This window comes from Heterodontus francisci, chromosome 27 (genome assembly GCF_036365525.1).
Source record: "Heterodontus francisci isolate sHetFra1 chromosome 27, sHetFra1.hap1, whole genome shotgun sequence".
Taxonomy (NCBI): Eukaryota; Metazoa; Chordata; class Chondrichthyes; order Heterodontiformes; family Heterodontidae; genus Heterodontus; species Heterodontus francisci.
Window position 1 is genome coordinate 33,606,856 of NC_090397.1, and position 24,870 is coordinate 33,631,725.

Consider the following 24,870-nt stretch of genomic DNA (forward strand, 5'->3'; position numbering starts at 1 on the left):
GTCAGACTGAGTGGTGACCTGACACAGGTCTTCAAGATTACATAAGGGTTTGTGAGGGTAGACGTAGCGAAGATATTTCCACTTGTGGGGGGAGTCCAAAACTTGGAGCCATAAATATAAGATAGTCATCAATAAGTCAAATAGGGAATTCAGAAGAAACTTCTTTACCCTAAGAGTGCTTAGAATGTGGAACACGCTACTTCAGTGAGTAATTGATGCAAATAGCATTTAAGGGGAAACTAGATAAACGAGCTAGAAAGGAATAGGTGATTATGCTGATAGAATTAGATGAAGAGGATGGGAGGAGACTCGTGTGAAGCATAAACACTGGCATGGCCCAGTTGATCCAAACAGCCTGTTTCTGTGCCGTATGTTCCATTTAATTCTACATAATGAGAGTGAATGAGTGAAATAGATTGAAATTGTAAATGGGACCCACAGCAATGGTCTTCACTCTGAACTGCTGATAGTCTAACTTGTTAGGCAGCCACAGCAAGTATACTGCATAGAAATGCTTCTCATTTAAGTTAGCGTTGAAAACACTGGTGGTGCAATTTGCTGAGCAATATTTGTTCATCAAGGTTGTTCCCCGAAGATGAGGATCAACACATTGGCAAAGCAGGCTCAAGGGGCCGATGGCCTATTGCTGTTAATATTTCTTCTTATGGCAAAGCAGGGGGGGAAATCATCATAATTATTGTTGCTTAGTTTTATATTTGACCAGAGTATGGCTATAATTGATTTTGTCACCAGATGCAAAATTTAAAATGTCATACTTTCAACTCTTAATGTGGACTTAAATTAAACTAAAGTTATTGGTCAAAAGGAATGGTAACATTGAATCTTGTTGGTATTTTATTGATGATTCTATAAAGAAATAGATCACATGACTGCTGAAGGTTAAAATCAGGCTAACACATCAAGGTAAACAGTTTTAATTTACAAAATAAATAGCAAAATACCTTTTCTTGCAATATGATTATAACTCTCAACTATTTTCAGATTTTGACCACTTCCTAAATGTTTGTTTCTGCACAGTACATTGCTGTGGATGTAGTTTCTTTACTTCCATACATTTGATTTGTTATTGTGATCATACATGTTGCACCCACTCATTATTTTGTACTTAACAGTGCCGCTTGTTTACCTCTGTATCTAAGATTTCCTAAACCGCTTATGTTACCACAACGCAAAGGCGAAATACTGCAGATGCTGGAAATCTGAAACAAACACAGAAAATGTTACAAATACTCAGCAGGTCAGGCAGCATCTGTGGAGAGAAAAACAGAGTTAACGTTTCAAGACATATGATCTTGCATCAGAATTATATTGCTACTCCAAACCACTTATGTTACCACTCTATTTCCAAATTGCAGAAAGAGGGGAACATTTTCACAGTTCATGCCTGTTATTCATTCTTTTTTTTTTCTGTTGCAGGGACTGATGATTCTTCTACAGAATTTACCCACGATGCACTGGGGGAACGAGGAGATCAGTGTTCTTCTGGCAGAGGCTTACAGACTAAAATACGCATTTGCAGATGCACCAAATCACTACAAACGATGAAACCAAATAAGAAAAGTCTAAATGTGAAAACTCTAGTTTTTCATCTGTATCTCAATTTCTTGTCACAACATTAAAGTAATCCCATTCCTTTGGACTTGGCATGTAGTACTCACTGCAGAAATTGAGTTCTTTTGCCAATTTGGAAACAAAAAGCATAAATTAATAGAATGTACATTTGTCACTGATTATACCAAATTAGAGGCACAAATTTAAGCAAACTGCCTATGTGCAATTGGATAAAATGATGGTGAAGGGATGGATAAGTTCCTTTGCTTAAGAATAGGGTATTTTGAATATAATGGTAACTGATGCTTTCCGAGTATCTTTCTGAGGATGGATTTTATATTTATCTGACTTTGCTTATTTTTAGTCACTGAACTGTTTTGAAGCATTGTGTTCGCTCAAGATTCTGCCTGAATGCAGGCCATAGCAAATGTAATTGTGCTACACAATGAAAGCAATTAAAAAGCCTTTTGGATTTTCAAAATTCTAGGAAAAGCACCCATTTAGGAAGTAATGTCATCCATACTCTCCCAGATATTTGTCTTTCTGGATTCAGATAAGTGAACATGAGCCGTATGAATATAAAATCACCGTTGGTTTCTTATAACCGTTTACATAAGTTGAAACAGTGCCTGACATCAAATTAAATGTACCCATAAGTGAACTATTTATGATCTCTCTATTAAAATCTGCTATTACTAAATATCTGAAATGTTTGTCTTCAAATGAAATGTTTAATGATCAATTATGTAACTTTTCATGTATAGACTGGCTTAAAATTGAAAATTAATTGCTTTTCCAACAGATTGTTTCTTACCAGATGCAGTGGTTCCCAGTAACTCTACGATGCTCTAATATACCAAAGACTCTACCATAGCACTTATTGTCTGCGACTGTCATTCATACAGGAATTGTAACATACAATCTGTCATCCCATGATTTTTTTTTTTGTTCTCTTTTCCTAGCCGCCATGTCAGAGAGACCTGCAGATCTTCTTTGTGTTAAGGCAATTGTCACATATAACAGATAATTGGCTATTGCAGTGTAACATTCTTAGTCCAATCGAAAAAATTGTGCAGTGCCGAGCATAGTTATGTATATGCTATTTACATTATTGTAAATAGAAATGTGATCTGTAACTGAAATAAACTACAGAATAAGAACTGTTGTGTTTAAAAATGGTGGATTCACCTCACAAGTGAGTTGATTTTCTTTCAACGCCAAGTTTCTTAAACTCCCTTTTAGACAAAATATGCTGCAGGAAGAAACTATATCTCTGTTCCTTCACTGGTTGGGTCAAAAACCAGGAACTCCCTTCCCGACAGCACTGTGGGTGTACCTACACCACATAGACAGCAGAGATTCAAGAAGGTGGCTCATCACCTTCTCAAGGACAATTAGGGATGGGCAACAAATGCTGGCCTTGCCAGCGACGCTCACATCCATGAAAGAATAAAACAAATTCTGTGGAATAACTTTAAATCAATTAACAAATGCTGGAATTAGATGATGCCAAAATACCAGATACTAGGGGCAACTTTCCTAACTATTTTCAGCACATTAGTGGGATATAAATGACAATTTTTTCACAGGAATTTTGGGTGCGAGCAGTTTCCAATCATTTTGCACCATTACAATGCTTCCCTTGAGTTCCCTTGTGCTTTTTGAGTCTTCTTGTGATCCACCCGCTGAGAAAATTAATGGCTGTGATTTGACCAGGAGTGCAGTAAAATTTATCTTGAGGGTGTTTTGCTTTAGAAAATTGTGCATTTATAAAGTCCAATTAAAACTGATGTGAAAATATTCTTATGTTGTGTTTGTGAAATAGAAGGACCCTTTGATCATTATAGTTGAACCCCCTTTCTGAATTGATAGAAAATGTCAAGGAAATATCTTTGTTCAACAAATCAGCAAATTTTCACCCAACCTGTTGGCATACTCCCTATGCTTCTACCACTATTTAGATATATGCTTTATCAAGGTTGATATATGTCTTTAGTAGCTATTATTCTGAGGTAGTTTTGTTGGCATTAAAAATATATTTGAAAATCTTGTCAGCTTATACAGTACTCAGCCTAAAATAGCAATAGGAATGCAAGCCCGCAGCAGTACGAAAGACTAATTCCTCTTTATCGTTTTTAATCAATCAAAATTCCTTTTATTTTAAAATTAAAGGCAAGTATTTAAAATGTTTGCTAAAAGGTTGTGCTAAGATTGCTTTTATTGGCATGCAGTGAAAATAACCAATAAAAATATCCGTTTCAAGAATAGAACATAAGGATATTTACCCACTAGGAACCCGAAAACTATTTGAGTTATAAATGTTTACTTATCTATGTGTGGAGCCAGAGGAAATGGGCGAGGTACTAAATGAGTACATTGCATCAGTATTCACCAAGGAGAAGGACTTGGTGGATGATGAGCCTAGGGAAGGGAGTGTAGATAGTCTCAGTCATCTCATTATTAAAAAGGAGGAGGTGTTGGGTGTCTTGCAAAGCATTAAGGTAGATAAGTCCCCAGGACCTGATGGGATCTACCCCAGAATACTGAGGGAGGCAAGGGAAGAAATTGCTGTGGCCTTGACAGAAATCTTTGCATCCTCATTGGCTACAGGTGAGGTCCCAGAGGACTGGAGAATAGCCAATGTTGTTCCTTTGTTTAAGAAGGGTAGCAAGGATAATCCAGGAAATTATAGACCGGTGAGCCTTACGTCAGTGGTAGGGAAATTATTCGAGAGGATTCTTCGGGACAGGATTTACTCCCATTTGGAAACAAACGGACTTATTAGCGAGAGGCAGCACGGTTTTGTGAAGGGGAGGTCGTGTCTCACTAATTTGATTGAGTTTTTTGAGGAAGTGACAAAGATGATTGATGAAGAAAGGGCAGTGGATGTTATCTATATGGACTTCAGTAAAGCCTTTGGCAAGGTCCCTCATGGCAGACTGATACAAAAGGTGAAGTCACATGGGATCAGAGGGGAGCTGGCAAGATGGATACAGAACTAGCTCGGTCATAGAAGACAGAGGGTAGTAGTGGAAGGGTGCTTTTCTGAATGGAGGGATGTGACTAGTGGTGTTCCGCAGGGATCAGTGCTGGGACCTTTGCTGTTTGTAGTATATATAAATGATTTGGAGGAAAATGTAGCTGGTCTGATTAGTAAGTTTGCGGACGAGACAAAGGTTGGTGGAGTTGCGGACAGTGATGAGGATTGTCAGAGGATACAGCAGGATATAGATCGGTTGGAGACTTGGGCGGAGAAATGGCAGATGGAGTTTAATTTGGACAAATGTGAGGTAATGCATTTTGGAAGGTCTAATGCAGGTGGGATGTATACAGTAAATGGCAGAACCCTTAGGAGTATTGACAGGCAGAGAGATCTGGGCGTACAGGTCCACAGGTCACTGAAAGTGGCAACGCAGGTGGATAAGGTAGTCAAGAAGGCATACGGCATGCTTGCCTTCATCGGTCGGGGCATAGAGTATAAAAATAGGCAAGTCATGCTGCAGCTGTATAGAACTTTAGTTAGGTCACACTTAGAATATTGTGTGCAATTCTGGTTGCCACACTACCAGAAGGACGTGGAGGCTTTGGAGAGAGTACAGAAGAGGTTTACCAGGATGTTGCCTGGTCTGGAGGGCATTAGCTATGGGGAGAGGTTGGATAAACTCGGATTGTTTTCACTGGAACGACGGAGGTGAAGGGGCGACATGATAGAGGTTTACAAAGTTATGAGCGGCATGGACATAGTGGATAGTCAGAAGCTTTTTCCCAGGGTGGAAGAGTCAGTTACTAGGGGACATAGGTTTAAGGTGAGAGGGGCAAAGTTTAGAGGGGATGTGCGAGGCAAGTTCTTTACACAGAGGGTGGTGAGTGCCTGGAACTTGTTGCCGGGGGAGGTGGTGGAAGCAGGTACCATAGAGACGTTTAAGAGGCATCTTGACAAATACATGAATAGGATGGGAATAGAGGGATACGGACCCCGGAAGTGCAGAAGGTTTTAGTTTAGGCAGGCATCAAGATCAGCGCAGGCTTGGAGGGCCAAATGGCCTGTTCCTGTGCTGTACTGTTCTTTGTTCTTTTTTAAAGCTCACAATGAGCAGCACAATATAATCCGAAGAAGTTGAGCATGATTGAGAAATGTGTTTCTAAAAGCAATTTTTTTCTCAACAATTTCAAAGAAAGGATTCTCTAGCCTTGTCCTTTGATTTAGCTGATAGAGTTCTATTTATTTTTGTATTTATTTAGAGATACAGCACTGAAACAGGCCCTTCGGCCCACCGAGTCTGTGCCAACCAACAACCACCCATTTATGCTAATCCTACATTAATCCCATATTCCCTAACACATCCCCACCATTCCCCTACCACCTACCTGCACTAGGGGCAATTTACAATTGCCAATTTACCTATCAACCTGCAAGTCTTCGGCTGTGGGAGGAAACCGGTGTAGAACATTACAGCGCAGTACAGGCCCTTCGGCCCTCGATGTTGCGCCGACCTGTGAAACCATCTGACCTACACTATTCCATTTTCATCCATATGTCTATCCAATGACCATTTAAATGCCCTTAAAGTTGGCGAGTCTACTACTGTTGCAGGCAGGGCATTCCACGCCTCTACTACTCTCTGAGTAAAGAAACTACCTCTGACATCTGTCCTATATCTATCACCCCTCAACTTAAAGCTATGTCCTTTCGTGTTTGCCATCACCATCCGAGGAAAAAGACTCTCACTATCCACCCTATCTAACCCTCTGATTATCTTATATGTCTCTATTAAGTCACCTCTCCTCCTCCTCCTTGGCGGAAACCCACGCGATCACAGGGAGAACTTGCAAACTTCGCACAGGCAGTACCCAGAACTGAACCCAGGTCGCTGGAGCTGTGAGGCTGCGGTGCTAACCACTGCGCCACTGTGTTCTGTTATACAAGTTTAATAATGATGTGTTCAATTGTTGAGAGATTTGTGTTTCACTTCCTCAGATACAGGCAACTCGTGTAATGTCCTCCTTTTGGCTTCATGGTTTGCTATGTGGCTCTGAGTTAGGAGTGTACAATCCTTTTCAGCAACTTTATGTTCAAACTATCTCAAATGGGTATTTATTGCTCTGACTTTTTTTGTAGTGCTTCAGAGACTGCTATTGGGAATAGTAAGAGTGTCAGATTTAGTTTCAAGTCGTTCGGTCTGTTAAGTGCTTCTAATACCAACTGGAGTACAAATACTGTACAGACACAATTGCACCTGATGCAATAAAAGCAGTTGTCATAGGTAATACTTTGCAGCGTAAAAGTGGAATGCTTACACCCTTCCAAAATTGAATGTGCAAAAAATAGAGCGCTCTTGAATAGTTGACAAGTCCATTCTTTATGTTGAAAGGAAAGAATTGTTTAAAGATCTATACTTTAAAACTTTGCTGAAAACTTTATAGCAATGCTTTATTAAATGAAATTGCTCTTTTTGCACCAGGTAAGTATTGAGATATATATTTTCAAATTAATAGAGAGAATTCAGAAACTAAGTCAGTCGTCTGAATTCAATCCTTTTAGCAGAATAATGAAGGACTATCATTAGTCAAAAGCTTAGACTCATTTACTAGTGTACTATTATTCAGTTTATAGCGATGTCTACCTAATATAGAAAACAAAAACAATCTCCTTGGTGTAATGTTAAAGCTGCAAGTTTTACATGGGCCTGTTATGGATGTGGGCAACATCAGCTGAATCTTGCTTTTGGAATTATCAAGAATCTGCTGCAAGACAGTTGACATAAGTCTTGTATTGCTCCTAGTGTTTCCTCCAAACACTTGTATAGCCATTAATTTGTTTAATGTAACTTGTAACATAAAATGTTATAATGCAATGTATGTTGTAAACCTACAACCCTCCAAGATTTCTACGGCCCTCCACTTCTGACCTCTTGCACATCCCCAGTGTTAATCACTTCATCACTGACGACCAGGCCTTCAGCTGCCTGGGCCCAAAGCTCTGGAATTCCCATCCTCAACCTTTCTGCCTTTCTTCCTCTATGATGCTCCTTAAAACCTACCTCTTTGGCCAGGCTTTGGTCAGCTTTCCTAATATCTCATTTTGTGACTCAGTATCAAATTTTGTTTGATCACGCTTCTGTGGGGCAGCTTGGGACATTTTACTGTGTTAAAAGTGCTGTATAAATGCAAGTTGATAATGTTTAACATACTGACTGTTAGCTCAATGAAATAGATATCATCTGTATAGCTTAATTGAATACCGAACAATAACAACTTCTATTTATATAGCACTTTTAATAATTTGAAGAGATAATAGGGCAGAATACCAAAAGTTTGGCCAAAGAGGTAGGTTTTAAGGAGTGCCTTTAAGGAGGAAAGGTGGAGAGGTTTAGGGAGGGAATTCCAGAATTTAGAGCCTAGGCAACTAAAGGCATGGCCACCAACGGTGAAGTGATTAAAATGCTTAAGAGGGCAGAATTAGAGGAGTGCTGATATCTCTGAGAGTTGTGGCGCTGGAGGGGATCACAGAGATAAGGAGAGGCCGAGGCCATGAAGGGATTGAAAACAAGGGTGAGAATTTTAAAATTGAGGCATTGCTTAACCCGGAGCCAATGTAGGTCAGCAAGCACAGGAGTGATGGGTGAATGGGGCTTGATGTAATGTAGGACATGGGAAACAGAATTTTAGATGGCGTCAAGTTTACGGAGGGTAGAATGTGGGAGGTCAGTCAGGAGAGTGCGTTGGAATAGTCAAGTAGAGAGGTTACAAAGGTGTGGATGAGGGTTTCAGCAACAGTTGAGCTGAGGCGATGAAACCAAGACGAATGGTAAATGTACAACAAACTGAAATATTTTCAAAAGAAGTTACTTTAAAAATACAATTTTAAATCTCCAGTTGTTCCTTCTTGCAGTCTCTTGGACAGTGATACCCAACCAACCCTCTTAGTGCAGTGCCTCAAGATTCTTCTAAGCACACTTATCTGGCTGAAATTGAGATCAGCTGAGGCTGCATTATACACGACATCACATTAACACATCGCAGCATCAGACATCCTGAAAAATTTTTCACCCAATAATTGCTACCTAAACACTGATCACCTTTATTTTGTCACCATGTTATCACAAAATAAACCATTTAAATGTCAAAGAACTCAAAGGATGTCAAAGCAGTTTGATATCCTGCACAATAAATACAATTGAGAAGTTTAATAATCGCTTTCTAACAAGTTTGTTTTTGCCTATGACCAACTGAACTAACTTCAAATTTGTGTCTTAGACTGAAGTAATATATTTTTCATCACCTCAAACAGAACACATTTCTGTTCAAATTATTCCAATATTTAATCATATCCATTAACTTTTAATAAAAACAATAAGTGCTGGCAAAACTGAGCAGGTCTGACAGCATCTGTGGAGAGAGAAGTCGATGAAAGGTCAGTGACCTGAAATGTTTACTTTGCTTCTCTCCACAGATGCTGCCAGACCTGCTGAGTTTTTCCAGCACTTTGTTTTTGTTTCAGATTTGCAGCATCCGCAGTATTTTGTGTTTTTATTATCCATTAACTTTTACTTGTTGCATTTATATTCATGTGCATTTCCAATTCAACAGAACAAAGGCATTAAAAATTCTGTGAAGCAAAGCTATAGGTAAGGAGGACTGCATATGAACAAGGACCATTGTAACTGTGAATGACCTTTTTGTTCATTCACAAGTAGAATCTGAATAGGCATATACTATGCCATCTTTTACCAATTGTAAAAGATGCATCTGGCAAATAGAACAGCCATCTTTCAGCTTCAGCATCTGAGGTACACAATTTCACCCTAATAATGTGTTTTCAACATAGTTGCTAATACAAAAACTGTTGTCACAGTGGGGTGATTTTACTGGCAGAAGCAAGGCGACTGTAATTCAGGTGGGAACTTCAGGCACTTGCCCCAGACCCCAAATGGAACGTACAGCAGGGTATTAAACCAGCAGGAATCTGGCAGGACTGATTTCTGTCAATGTCCCGACTTGTACCATCCTGTTACTGCTCCAAATAAGGTCGCCAGGAAGATGAAAATTGGCCCTCATGCTTCAACATTTTCTGTCATATAATGCAGTACTTGACTTTCTTCAAAGAATCCTTTTTTTTAAGTTGCCAAAAGAAAATGACTTTTGCAGCTACATCATTTTTTAAAATCACTTTGCTGATTGAGAGCAGGCTGGTGGGGCAGTAATTGGCTGGATTGGATTTGTCCTTTTTGTGGACAGAACATACCTGGGCAATTTTCCACTTTTTCATGTAGATGCCAGTGCCGTAGTTGTACTGCAACAGCTTGGCTGGCAGTGCAGCTAGTTCTGGATGCTGCACTCCAGAAAGCCAGGCGGTGAAGGATAGAACTGGAGCCTAATCTTTACATACTTTATAAGCTTTTATTTACAGAGATGTACATTACAAACATGTACGTCCAAAGCCAACAACTACAGTTTCAGCCAGCACCTATTTGAATCCCTAGTTAATGCCCACCACCTAAATATAATTAAACGCTCACATAATATACGTTTAACACTGGAACTGGGAGTATTCAGCACTACAGCTGGGGTGTTGTAAGGGTCCATAACCTTTGATGGTGCATTCAGCCGTTTCTTGAGATCACAGAGAGTAAATCTAATTGACTGAATTCTGGCATCTGTGATGATGGGGACCTCAGCAGGAGACAGCGATGGATCATCCACTCAGCACTTCTGACTGAAGATGATTGCAAATGCTTCAGCCTTGTCTTTTGCACTGGTATTAGTGTCTGCCATCATTGAGGATATGGGATTGAAGAGCTTATAGAGATTGGGGAGGGCATTGCCATAAAGGGATTGTAGCATAAAGATAGAATTTTAAATTGAGGCATTAGAGGATAAGAAGCCAGTGTAGGGATGATGGATGAACAGACCTTAGTAAGTGATAGAATATGCACAGCAGAGGTTTGGGTGTGGGTCAAGAATGGGACATAAACCATGCAAGCTTTGGAATACAAATCTGGAAGTGATGAAGGCATGGATGAAGTTTTTAGCAGCAGCTGGACTGAGGCAGAACTCAGGATGGATAGGACACTCAGGTTGCAAAGAATCTGACTCAGTCTGAGATAGTGGCTGAAGTTGGTGGTAAGAGTAGTGGGTTTGTGCCAGGCTGAGCAAGTTACTGATGTGGCAGTTGGTTCTTGTCAGCAGTGATAGTCTCAGCCTATGAATCTTAACAATCTATGCAGTTGTGTTGATGCAACAAACAAAACAGTTAAACATTTTTGATATGCTCCAACCCTGGTTGAAATTATTGAAATAAATGGTTTATGTTTCATCAACAGGTAGGCTTGAAATCTGCGTACCACAAGCTGGAGCTCAATGAGAAGAACCATAATATTGTTGGAATGCACTTTGTTCTGAAGCAGTGCAAAAGGTTAATTTGTGATTCATCTTTAGTTGCATAAGTATTTCAGTGCTCCATCAGGCACATTATGGAGGGCAGTCCAGACATCTTGACTGTAACGAATGATCTTTTGATTTATGCACCCAAACAAGAAAAACAAAACAAACTTCCAGGGTGGTTCTTAAGCTACAAGGCAGTTGTAGTTACATGAAAAGTGTGTGTTTGTTGCACATGAACAATATTTAGGTCTATTCTACACAAAGCAGGAAATGTCACCAGACCCCAATCCATAATTGCCTACTCTTGAACAATGTATCAGAAGTCTTCAATGTTCCTGTTTTGCTCTGTTTGGTTGAAAATACAGAGCCATTGTGCAAACTTACAACTCAAAGTCTAATTTTTAAATGGGGAGACAAATATTCTTTCCTATTTTAGATCAAACAGTCATCATTCACTTCTATAAGGATGGTTTATTTTAACTGTCAGCTGTGAATCAGTTAGTAGCATTCTTGCCTGTGAGCCAGAAGGTCTAGTGCAATATTGAGGAGGTGCTGCAGCGTTGGACGCATCATCTTTCGGATGAGACATCAAACCAAGGCCCCGTCTGCACACTCAGGCTGACGTAAAAGATACCATATCACTCTTTGGAAGAAGAGCTAGGGGACTTTTATGCCTGAAACAATATTACTAAAACAGATTATCTTGTCATTATCACATTGCTGTTTATGGGAGCTTGCTGTGCACAAATGGGTTGCTGCTGACGTAGAATCATTGAATGGTTATAACAAAGGAGGAGGCCATTTGGCATGTGTGTCTGTGCCAGCTGTCTGCATGAGCAACTCACCTAGTTTCACTCCCATCGCCCAGCTAAACTTTTCTGATGATTATCCAGTTCTCTTGAAGGCCTCAATTGAATCTGTCTCTACGACACTCCAAGCAGTGCATTCCAGATCCTGACCACTTACTGCATAAAATAAGTTTTTCCTCATGTCGCTGTTGTTTCTTTTGCCAATTACCTTAAATCGGTGTTCTCTGGTTCTGGATCCTTTGGCCAATGGGAACAGTTTCTCCCTATCTGTGATGTTTCTCAGGACTGGAGTGACATTTAGCCAGGTTTGGTATAAGACAGTGAGGCAAAGACTGAGACAGGCAACAGCAGGCTATTGAACATAAAGGATGCTTCTTTATTCTGTTTCACATTCTCTTTGCTCGCACGTGTGTTCGACAGCAGCCCCAAGTGTACACAAAGCGCAATGCAATTTCAAAACACTACAGCACTACATCCCTCCCCTTCTTAGTAAATGAGAAACATAGCATGTTTCAGTGGTTTGTTTCCAAAAGTATAAACAATAAACTTAAACATAAATTGTTCATTTTGTAACATAGTCACTTAAGTATGGTGGATGTTTTCTTTTATGAGTAGGATCTCGTCTGACATCGGATGTAGTCTCATATGATTCATGTTCTTCATCTGAGGTGTCGATGTTGGAATCAGATTCGATGCTTTCGAGTGGTGTTTTCAGTGCTTTGAAAAATGACGCATTTCTTGTGTTGATCACAACAAATGGTTGGATGTCATAAGGGGTTGTTTGTTTTCCAACATGACCGTAACATTTCACAAGTACTTTATCTCCTGGCTTTAGCAGTGTAGCTCCAGATTTCATGTTTTGCCCTGCATTTTCTTTCATCCTTCTGTTCTCGATCATGGTCACGTACATGTTGATGATTAGCTCCACAGGCTAGCTCAGGAAGATGTGTGCGCATAGGATGTGCAAAGATGAGTGTAGCTGGAGGTTTTCCAGTAGTCGAGTGAGGTGTTGCTCTGTAATTACTTAGAAAATGATAAAGCTGTTGCTTCCATGACTAGTTCTCAGCTGTAGCTGTACGTATCGCTTTTTTCAAGGTTCGCATAAATCTTCTGACTTCCCCTTTAGCTCTTGGCTAATGGGGTGTGATTTTCCTATGAGTGAACCCTAGGTAGTTCATGAATTTGCTGAACTCATTGCTGTTGAATGTGGGTCCATTGTCACTTCTTACCATTTGAGGGATTCTAAACAAGGCAAAGATCTGGCCAAGCTTTGGGATGACTGCTTTCATTAAAGTTGACATAATTAATTTCATAATTGGGAACCTGCTGTAGTTGTCAGTGACTAGAAGCAGGTGTACACCTGTGAGCAAATCTACGAAGTCGAAGCTAACTTCAATCCATGGTCCTGGAGGTAGTTCGGACATCTTGAGAGGATCATGAAGATTTGACATTGTGGTTGCTTGACATGGCAAACACGGATTGTATTTATGCTCTACCATGCGGTCAGTTCCTGGGAACCATACTTTTTCCCTAAGGAGTTGTTTGGTCTTGACTATTCCCTGATGTCCTTCATGTTCTTTATCAACAACACATTCTCTCAATGAGTTTCGAATGACAATACAGTTGTTGTGCAATACGAGATCAGATGTAGTTGTAACAGTGAGCTCATTTTGAATATTGTGATGACTTTGTAATGTGAGTGATTTCATTTGTAGATGTTTTCTCGATCACTTCTTTCCAGTTTTGAAATTCCATAGCCTCCATACATAATTGCAAAGCCTCATCTTGTTGCTGCTTTGATGTCAGCTAGCTTTAGTGATTTTGACACCACATTTATGCTTACATAGTTCAGCAAACTTTTCCTCAACTAGTTGGACCGACTGTTGGCAGCGGATGTCGCGAAAGGTCCACTGGGTTGAGATTGTCTGGCAGATACTCAACTTGGAACTCATACTCTTGTAATTTGAGTATCCAACATTCTATTCGAGTGGATAGTTTGCTATGTGGATTGTTGAACAATCTCAATAGTGGTCTATGATCAGTTATTACTTTAAACTCGCTTCCGTATAGGTAGAGATGAAATTGTAAGATACTCCATGTGATTGAGAGCGCTTCTTTCTCTGTTTGTGAATAATGTTGCTCTACAGGTGTTAACGATCTGCTTGCCATCACAATGATTGATGGGTTACCTGTCTTGTCTTTCTGTACGAGAACTGCACCTAAGCCAACTGGGCTTGCATTGACGACCAGCTGGGTGGTCAAAGTGGGCATTTGTGCAACTTTCTGACAGACGTTGTTTGATCTGGTGTACCACCTGTTTGTGTTTTAGTCCATTACCATTTGGGGTGTCTTCTGTCAGATCGCGTAGCGGGCAGATAGTGTAACGAGGTCAGGAATTAAATGACTACAGTACATGACGAGTCCTAGCAGACTCCGGACCTGCTGCACGTTTGTAGGATCTGCAGAGTTTGCAATGGCTTCACTTTCCACGGATCTGGTGATACTCCTTCACCACTGAACACCGAATGACTGAAGAATTCAATTCTGCTTTCATTGAACAAGCACTTGTCTTTGTTCAAGGTGAGGTTAATTTTTCTGAGACTTTGTAGGCATGCATGTAGTCATGTCTCAAGTTCCCTTTCGGTGCGGCCATAGATGAGAATGTCATCACTGATGTTCAGCATGCCTTCAAGTCCTTGAAGTGCAGATTTAATCATGTGCTGAAATACCTCAGCTGCTGAGCTGACTCCAAAATTGAGTTTCTTGTGTCAGAAAAGTCTGATGTGAGTAGAAAATATAGTAAGATATCTCAATTTGGTGGTATCCTGTATTGAGGTCAAGTTTAATTAAGTATTTAGCACCATTCACTTTATGATGTCATTGATAGTATTGTTGTGGAAAAATCTAACCACTCTTAGGTCCACGGGATTAAAGCAAATAAAGAATCTATTCCAAGCACATGCAAGGGATCAGCTTCTGGTAATTCAAAGAACTTCTTAGTGATAGAGTTTACAGCACACATTTAAAAGATGCAATAGTCATTACCCGTTGATCTCACTACCCCCAATGCATACCAGGTTTACGACTTGATCAATGAACTGGATTGCATGGGCCTCAACAAATGTTTCCTGTTATCTCAGCCCCCAACCTTGCTGCTGCTAGTTCCCATGATTTATTGTTGCTTGTCTAGTCTCTAATTTCCCCTTATCTCTTCTTAGTGAAGCAAGGACAGCATGTTTACACAGGCTGTTTGAGGCAATTAAGTACTGAGTTGCACAATCCCAGAATAATGGTCAAGTATCCCATCTGGCCAAAGGGTCCCTCGTATTAGATAACAAAATCCTCGTAAATGTTCCTGAATTTCATATTCCCAGGGAGGGAGCTTCAACTGTGGTGGATGCCGAGGTGTACCCCTTGTTGGCCAAGATTACCATCTGCACCACTTGGGATACCATCAGCCTCTAGTAGCAACAAATACAGAGACTAACAGGGGCGTAATGGCTGCAGTGATCCTTCCCACTTCCCACCAGTTATACTGCATTTTTGACATCTTGACCCGATTGCTGGTCGAGTCCTCCAATACCTTAGCCACTCCTTTGGCTAGGTTCACCTGCACCCTACTCCTCGTGATTGCTTTGACGGCTTTGCTCCATAAACCTCTTAGTGGTGGCTGGGGCCCTTTGCACCGCTTCTTGGGCTATTCTTCCTGGGACGTCATCAAAGTTTAATGAACCATCCCACCATGGGTTGAATACATACCTCACGAGGGCCCTGCCTGTAAGGTGGAAATCCCACCATAAAGGAGGCAGTGATCTGTAGGCAGAAGGTGTGGTTATTATCACACTCCAATCCTCCGTATAAGAACCTTGTCCTGTCCGTCAAAAACATCACTGCGTAGGGGAGACTTGGACTGCCTTAAAGGCTTTTTCAAGAGGGCTAACTGATACCACTGTGGCAGACTCATTACTGATGGGTCTCAGAATATTTACAGGAGCAGATGATGTAATGCTGCAACTGAGTACAACCTTCTCATGTCATCAAAAGGGTATCATTTAAACCTGGAGCTATATTTATTTTTATTTATTTTTTATTTTATTTAGAGATACAGCACTGAAACAGGCCCTTCGGCCCACCGACCAACAACCACCCATTTATACTAACCCTACAGTAATCTCATTCCCTACCACCTACCTATACTAGGGGCAATTTACAACAGCCAATTTACCTATCACCTGCAAGTCTTTTGGCTGTGGGAGGAAACTGGAGCACCCGGCGAAAACCCACGCGGTCACAGGGAGAACTTGCAAACTCCGCACAGGCAGTACCCAGAATTGAACCTGGAGCTGTGAGGCTGCGGTGCTAACCACTGCGCCACTGTGCCGCCCCCGAGATCCCACCTGATACACTAACTCATCCCTCACCACCCCCAGGGATACGAATTTATATCCCCCTGGATAAGTTCCATTGGCACGTTCTTGAGGCACAATCATCGGGAACTTGATTGTGTTCTCCAATCCCCCATTAAAGGTCGTGTAACTCCCAGTTCCTGACTTTCCTTGTGCAAATTAATAAGGTCTAATCTTTTCACAGCCTGATGTATGTGTCGGGGGGCTTTACCAAATCATGAATCTCCAATATCCAAAGCAGCTTTATCTTCCAAGTCCTGAGCCAACCTGTCACAGGCGCTTCCCTTTGAGTTCTCAACCAAATGAAGGCAGAATAGTCCATCCCGCTGTGATGTTCACTTCAGTGTTGGACGCCCTTGAGATGCTCCCTCCTTTCGGTAGTTGCGTGTTTTGTCCTGGATGCAGGCAAGTGGTTATGTTGATATTTACGGTGGGCACCTCCCATGTTGCCACGGTTACCAGGAGCGTGATCACCGTTACTGCTACCCACCGTGCTGTCATTGCTCTAGTAGTTTACCTGAAACAAGATAATTAAGAGATCAGCTGTTGGCCCTCCTGTTGGTAGAAACAGAATGCGTCATGCAATTTGCCCTGAGACCATTGGGAGTGGTGTCACTCTGTGCAGTATTCCTGGAAAGTAAAGTATCAATCCCATAACTTTAAGATTTTTCCTTTTACAATCTATCTGTACAGGATGTATGTGTACCAAACCTCTGAATTGACACAGAGTGATGTTTTCAAATTTAGTCCAATATTTTACTGTTGTCCAAACAGAAACCACTGAGACTGTGTATGTGGTTTTATTGTTTTCCTAGAATCTCTTTAAATTTCAGGTTAGAATAATTTAATTTAATTAATCATCTTCAATTCATTGTAGATGTCTGATCAAATTCCTGAAGCTGTCGACAATCTTGTTACAATAATTTTTGAAAGGTGTATGGTCAGCTTAAACTGCTAGCGGAGAGGGTTAACATTCTGTTAGTCTGAAAGGGGGTGGGCAAACATTCTCAGATGGACTAGTGATGATGTCACACCCCTTTTCCTATTAAGACAGAACAAACCACATGCTATGGAGTAGTCTAAATAGGTACTTTTCAAACAGAGAAATTTGTATTTCAGAACGCTTTCCTCCAACAATGTTTCAGAATTCCAAGCTTTTTCTTTTAGATCCCTTTGCCAAATTCTCTTCCTTTTAACAATATGAACTTAAAGCACACAGACTGTTTCAGAGGCAAACTATTTTCCAAGTTCCAATTAGCAGTATCCAACATTAAAAATTACCCTGTTCTTACATGTGTGAATTCATATCTGGATTTAAATTCCCACATGTTTATCAAATACTTGGCCACAGATCTCAACTCAAATCTTGTAACTTAAAACATTTAGTTTGTTTAATTACACCTTCCTTTTAATCCAACTTATATTCCTCATTGTGAAATTCCTCTTTTTTTAAATGTGCTGACACCCCTATTACACAACTGCCCTTCAGGGAAGAAAGCACATTAAAACTTACACACATATATTATCTACACAATTTCTGCAACACTCATTCAACTTAAGATGAAAGAAAAAAAACAAAGGAAATAAAGTGTGTCAGTGGATTTGGTCCTTGGTTTAAATCTGCTAAACCTCAAACAGCAGCTTCTCTCCGGCTTGGGTGGAGGAAAGGGTGGTCTTGGAGTTTTTCGCCCACAGGAACAATCAAGTTGACAGTGCCGAGTGTCATTACCCATCGTCCCCCTTAAAGGAACCCTTCTCTCTTTTCCCTTGCCAAAACAAAGCAAGTGCTTTAACAGCTTATCATCCATTTTATACAGCTCTCAAAACTTTAGAATATCATGCAGGACCAGGCCGCTGAGGGTTAATAAATCTTTAGTTCAGTGACACAGACAGACAAGGAAATCACAGGACACTAATATACAAACAGAAACTTATGCACACATAAGTTTTCTTCCTGACTTCTGCCTAAGTCTGTCCAGAACAGTTCCCTAAAATGGTAAAACAACCCCAAATTATTTACTGCCAACCTTCCAAGATCCTTTATCTTTCCTCATGACTGCTGCGCACCCGCTTTCTTTGCCTTACGTGCCCATGACAAAGAGCTACAATTCCTTTTTCTGTTTTTGCCTTTATTTGTTTGTTCTTTATCTTAGATGACATTTTAGTTTCTTAAAAGTAACTTGCTAAATTTCACTGGACTTTTTTGCATCTCAATATTATCCCAAATTCAAATAACTGTGTTGCTGGAATGGTTGGTTTTTGTTAATGTTCCATTGATTTCTTCCCAAAAGACACATATTTCTCTGTATTCATAGAAACCACCAGACTGCTTTTTAAGTTTTTCTAAATTTCATTTTTCCCTTAAACTTCAAAACATCTCCATCAGGGAAAACAGCACTTTAGATTAAACTTCAATTGTTACCAAACATTTAACATCTTTGTAAGAGGTTATTAACCCAAGGATTTTTTTTAATACAACAAAGATGATGCCAAATTCCAATTCACAGCAATAACCATTTATAATTCAAAACTGCCAATGTTATAAATGAGCAAGCCTTATATCCAGAATTAAATTCTCCCTCATACCATGAGATGATAACTTCGAAGTTCATTGTGGTCACTAATGAAATTCCAGTTTTCCCAACTTAACAGGTCAGTTAACATTAATAATTTAAACTTAATTCAAACCAATGCCTATTAACTACACACAGAACAGAATAGCACGTGCTTTTTTAAAAGAAAAGGTAAATTTTGTCATTTATCATGCTCTTCTGGTGCCTTTTAAAATGACTGTAATAAAACCAAAAAAACTAAAGAAAAGTTATTTAACATTCTTACAACAAAATACTCAACACCAGCCTCTTAAACTAACGTTAAAATCTTTCCAACATCTCCTTTATTTATCCTTTCTCTCCCTTAAACCAATCTTCAATTTCTGACATTTGCTACTTAAAAACAGACTGTAAGACATGTTTTTAATTTAAACTGCCAAAAAGGCAAAAGCAGATTTTAAAGTCGTGTTTTAAAACTTTAAATTGGACTTCTGCCAGGCATCTTCAAACCTTGAAGGCTGAAGTTTATCTTTTACAAAATTGTTCATTGCCTTTTCACAGTTGCAAAACCAACTTAAAAATAAGAACAAAACAGTACATCAGCATCTTTAATTTAAAATGTAATTCAGATTTTATACCCCATTTCTGGGTGCACAATCTTGAATTGAAATGAACACACTTGACAATAACATTCACACTTCCTTAATTCCAAACAACTTAGAAATATAACATCCTGTAATGGGTTATGAATTCAAAGTACCAAAAATCCGCATTAAATTCCCAGTCCCAAGCCTAAGGTGCACACACACACACAGATTCCATTAGTCCACACCCAAAACATGACTCAAGGTTCCCCCAGAAATCTACATGTGCAAGAATAGAGCAAGTAATAGACTTATACTTTCAACATTAAAGCCAGGCCACAAAGGGTTAATGAAGGGCTAGCGCTACAGAACACAAGCTACACGGACAAGGACATAAAGTCGTGGAAACTTCCAACATTCATACAAGACACAGTAACATGCTTTTACTCACATTAAAGTTCACTAAAGCATCGTGTTTAAGTTGTCTCTCTTCTTCTTTGGCCTCCTTATCTCGAGAGACAATGGGTAAGCGCCTGGAGGTGGTCAGTGGTTTGTGCAGCAGCGCCTGGAGTGGCTATAAAGGCCAATTCTAGAGTGACAGACTCTTCCACAGGTGCTGCAGAAAAATGTGTTTGTCGGGGCTGTTACACAGTTGGCTCTCCCCTTGTGCTTCTGTCTTTTTTCCTGCCAACTGCTAAGTCTCTTAGACTCGCCACACTTTAGCCATGCCTTTATGGCTGCCCGCCAGCTCTGGCGAACGCTGGCAACTGACTCCCACGATTTGTGATCAATGTCACAGGACTTCATGTCGCGTTTGCAGACGTCTTTAAAGCGGAGACATGGACGGCCGGTGGGTCTGATACCAGTGGCGAGCTCGCTGTACAATGTGTCTTTGGGGATCCTGCCATCTTCCATGCGGCTCACATGGCCAAGCCATCTCAAGCACCGCTGACTCAGTAGTGTGTATAAGCTGGGGATGTTGGCCGCCTCGAGGACTTCTGTTTTGGAGATACGGTCCTGCCACCTGATGCCAAGTATTCTCCGGAGGCAGCGAAGATGGAATGAATTGAGACGTCGCTCTTGGCTGACATACGTTGTCCAGGCCTCGCTGCCATAGAGCAAGGTACTGAGGACACAGGCTTGATACACTCGGACTTTTGTGTTCCGTGTCTGCGTCATTTTCCCACACTCTCTTGGCCAGTCTGGACATAGCAGTGGAAGCCTTTCCCATGCGCTTGTTGATTTCTGCATCTAGAGACAGGTTACTGGTAATAGTTGAGCCTAGGTAGGTGAACTTTTGAACCACTTCCAGAGCGTGGTCGCCAATATTGATAGACGGAGCATTTCTGACGTCCTGCCCCATGATGTTCGTTTTCTTGAGGCTGATGGTTAGGCCAAATTCATTGCAGGCAGCCGCAAACCTGTCGATGAGACTCTGCAAGCACTCTTCAGTGTGAGATGTTAAAGCAGCATCGTCAGCAAAGACGGGTTCCCTGATGAGGACTTTCCATACTTTGGACTTCGCTCTTAGACGGGCAAGGTTGAACAACCTGCCCCCTGATCTTGTGTGGAGGAAAATTCCTTCTTCAGAGGACTTGAATGCATGTGAAAGCAGTAGGGAGAAGAAAATCCCAAAAAGTGTGAGTGCGAGAACACAGCCCTGTTTCACGCCACTCAGGATAGGAAAGGGGTCTAATAAGGAGCCACCATGTTGAATTGTGCCTTTCATATTGTCATGGAATGAGGTGATGATACTTAGTAGCTTTGGTGGACATCCAATCTTTTCTAGTAGTCTGAAGAGACCACGTCTGCTGACGAGGTCAAAGGCTTTGGTGAGATCAATGAAAGCAATGTAGAGGGGCATCTGTTGTTCGCAGCATTTCTCCTGTATCTGACGAAGGGAGAACAGCATGTCAACGGTCGATCTCTCTACACGAAAGCCACACTGTGCCTCAGGGTAGATGCGCTCGGCCAGCTTCTGGAGCCTGTTTAGAGCGACTCGAGCAAAGACTTTCCCCACTATGCTGAGCAGGGAGATTCCACGGTAGTTGTTGCAGTCACCGCGGTCACCTTTGTTTTTATAGAGGGTGATGATATTGGCATCGCGCATGTCCTGAGCTACTGCTCCCTCGTTCCAGCACAGGCAAAGCAGTTCATGGAGTGCTGAGAGTATAGCAGGCCTGGCACTCTTGATTATTTCAGGGGTAATGCCGTCCTTACCAGGGGCTTTTCCGCTGGCTAGAGAATCAATGGCATCACTGAGTTCCGATTTTGTTGGCTGTATGTCCAGCTCATCCATGACTGGTAGAGGCTGGGCTGCATTGAGGGCAGTCTCAGTGACAACATTCTCCCTGGAGTACAGTTCTAGGTAGTGCTCAACCCAGCGGTCCATTTGTTTGCGTTGGTCAGTGATTATGTCCCCTGGTTTAGATTTGAGGGGGGGCGATCTTCTTGATGGTTGGCCCAAGAGCTCTCTTAATGCCATCATACATTCCTCTGATGTTTCCGGTGTCAGAGGCCAGCTGAATATGACTGCATAGGTGTTGCCAGTAGTCGTTTGCGCAACGCCTGGCTGTTCTTTGTGCAGTGCTTCTGGCTGCTTTAAGTGCTACGGATGTTAACTCGCTGGGGGCTTTCTTGTAGTTCAACAGTGCAATGCGCTTAGCGGCTATGACAGGTTCCAGCTCTTCATTATGAGATTGAAACCAGTCTGCATTTCTCTTCGCACTTTTGCCGTAGGTGGTCAAAGCTGACTCATAGATGGCGTCTCTGATGTGGGCCCACTTGGTCTCAGCATCCCCTGTGGGAGTGTTTTGAAGGGCTGTTCCAAGTGAATTTAGAAATTTTTGTAACAGCAGTGGGTGAGAAATTCTGCTCGTGTTGATGCGCGGGTGGCCCTTCTGCTTGGAATGATGCAACTTCTTTGGTCTGAGTCTAACCTTGCTGCACACCAGGGTCGGTGTCGCAGTCCGCACTGTGGAAGCTGTGTGTGATTTGAACACTGTTTAAGGCGGCTTGCCTTGTGACAATGAGGTCTAGCTGGTGCCAACGATGCGATCTTGGGTGCCTCCATGAAACCTGGTGACAGGGTTTAGTGTGAAAGAACGAGTTGGTGATGCAGAGGTTATGATAGGTACACAACTCAAGCAGTCGCTGCCTGTTCTCATTCATCCTTCCAACGCCATAGCGCCCAAGGCAGGAGGGCCATGAGTCATGGTCGGCCCCAACCCTGGCATTAAAGTCCCCCAGCAGGAATAGGTGTTCGGTGTTGGGGATGCTGCTAATAATGTTATGGAGTTCCTTGTAGAACTGATCTTTAGCTTCATGTGCGGAGCAGAGTGTCGGAGCATAGATGCTGAGTAGGTGTACTGGACCAGAGGTGGTGAGCAGTCGGATGGACAGTATGCGTTCCGAGCCATTTGAGGGAGGCTCTATCATGCTGAGCAAGGAGTTTCTGATGGCGAAGCCCACTCCATACTGTCTTGGTTCTTCAGGATCCCTGCCCTGCCAGAAGAAGGTGTAGTCTTGCTCTGCTCGAGATCCACTCGCGGGGAGGCGTGTCTCCTGAAGTGCTACAATGGCTACATTGAGTCTACTGAGCTCGTTGTTAACGATGGTGGTCTTCCGAGAATCGTTGATTTGTGTAAGGTCTTCCGACAGGCCAGGACATATAGTTCTGACGTTCCAGCTTGCAAAGCAAAGGGCTGGTACCTTCTTTCCATTTTTCGTGTGGTTTGGTGTGGTGTTTCAGTCCACCTTTCGGGCAATGACCCTGACCTCCAAGCACCCATTGAAGCAGGTAGACTATGGCGGGACAGAACCTGATTGACCGGGGGCTGCCTGGTTTGAGGCGGGCGGTAGCTGTCCAGTGAGGTGCGATGACCTCTCCCACCGACAAAGGCAACCCGTGGCGCCCAGTTTCTGCGTCAATTTATCTGGACTTATAACCCGTAACTGCTGCCTTCCGTGTTGTTTCAGTCGCTGTGAGGCAACTATGGAGTGACCTCTCCATGGCGCATGCCAGGGCGAATTTATGGAGGTTGAGAGTTGCCCAGTCGTCAAAACCCCCCTCTCGGCCTTTCTGGTGGGGTCCAAAGGAGTGCAGACCACGACGTTTGGCACCGGTATGGCTGCAGGAACTTCCGGAAACATGCCAAAGGTGACACATGACCGCCTACGGGGTTCCGCTCCGGATTTTCTGTTAGTGTTTACTCCCTTAGCCTTGGTCTCTCCCGAGACGCCCACAAGGCAGTGGGGTTGTTAGGGCCCCTACACAGGTGTAGGATGATGCCGGTGGGAGGAGGGGCTGCGAGGGGTTGGGGTGGAGGGAAGAGGGTGCGAGGGGGAGCTGGGAAGGGGGGTGGGGGCGGTGTAGGGGAAGGGGGTGCAGGGGGAAGATGGTGCGAGGGGGGTGCTGGTACGGGGTTGTGAGGGGGTAAGCTGAGTGAGTGGAGCGGGGAAGAGGGGGGGAAGGGGGAGGGAAAGGGGGGGGAAAGCGGGAGGGGAAGGGGGGGAAAGCGGGTGCAGGTAATAAGCCATTTCCTCAGTTCCCACCATCGACGTCTGGAAAGTTAATCCGCGTCCTTCGGGAGTTGAAGCATCTTTTGGCAGACTTACAAAGGTGATTATATTCACTAAGGGTTATTTGATGTGGTTTATATAAAGGCATACAGCATTGCCGACAGTGCGCTGCAGATGCTCTCCGAGCCTCTGTCTCTCTTACCTCAACCTGATGGTCTCCAAGCCTCTGTCTCTCTTACCTCAACCTGATACCTCTCACTTTCCCACTTGGGCTCTCACCCTTCGAACACTTGCAAGCTGTCTCTTTTCCTGAGTTCGCCTCGCTAATTCAGAATTTTGGGCTGGCACATGGTAAGATAGCACTTGCATAATATAATTATTCCCTTTTGTCAGTTCTTTCCACCATTCTCTATGCTTATCCAGTGTCTACGAGGGATCCCAACCTTCCCTGATCATTTTATCTAAAGTTGTCTTGTTTTTGGCTGCCAAAAATGCAGTGAGTGACCCTTCAGGTCCCCACTCTGGATCCTTAATTGCCATGGCTGATGTTTTATAGACTAACTATCATTAGTAGTTGTGTGGGTACAGGCCTCTCATTACCCTACCATCATTCCTATGTGGGAAACGGACCTCTCGTTTCCTCTCTGATCAGTCTTATTTCTTTTCTGCGGAAATGGGCCTCTCGCTTCCTGTATGGCCATTCGTTACTTTGCCTAGTTTACCCCGAGAATGATATTACCTCCTCGTTTACACAAGGAACCGCGATCCTGGTGCTGCGCCATCTTTAGTTACTGCACCCGCAGACCCAAACTTTGGTTGGGATCCTCAAATCGGCCCACCATCTTCACATCCCGAATGCTGACCACCTTATCTAATGGGTGGTAAAGTAAACGTACTCACCCGCTCTCGAATGCCGACATTCGACGGGGCACTGGCGAAAAAGCCCTGAGGATCCTGTCACCTACGCCAAACTGTTGTGGAAAAATCTAACCACTCTCGAGTCCATGGGATTAAAACAAATAAAGATTTTATTTCAAGCATA

At 42.3% G+C, this 24,870-nt stretch overlaps 1 protein-coding gene across 5 annotated transcripts in view; it reads left to right on the plus strand.

Annotated features, from left to right (window-relative positions):
- The window catches only part of tbc1d22a (TBC1 domain family, member 22a), a 534,956-nt gene extending 532,224 nt beyond the window's left edge, over nucleotides 1-2,732 (plus strand). For all 5 annotated transcript variants that reach the window (XM_068059138.1, XM_068059134.1, XM_068059137.1 and 2 more), the window contains one exon: nucleotides 1,438-2,732. In XM_068059138.1, coding sequence (XP_067915239.1) covers nucleotides 1,438-1,566 — 129 coding nt within the window. In that variant the 3' untranslated portion in view covers nucleotides 1,567-2,732. The remainder of the gene's footprint in view (nucleotides 1-1,437) is intronic.
- Nucleotides 2,733-24,870: the final 22,138 nt, after the last annotated feature.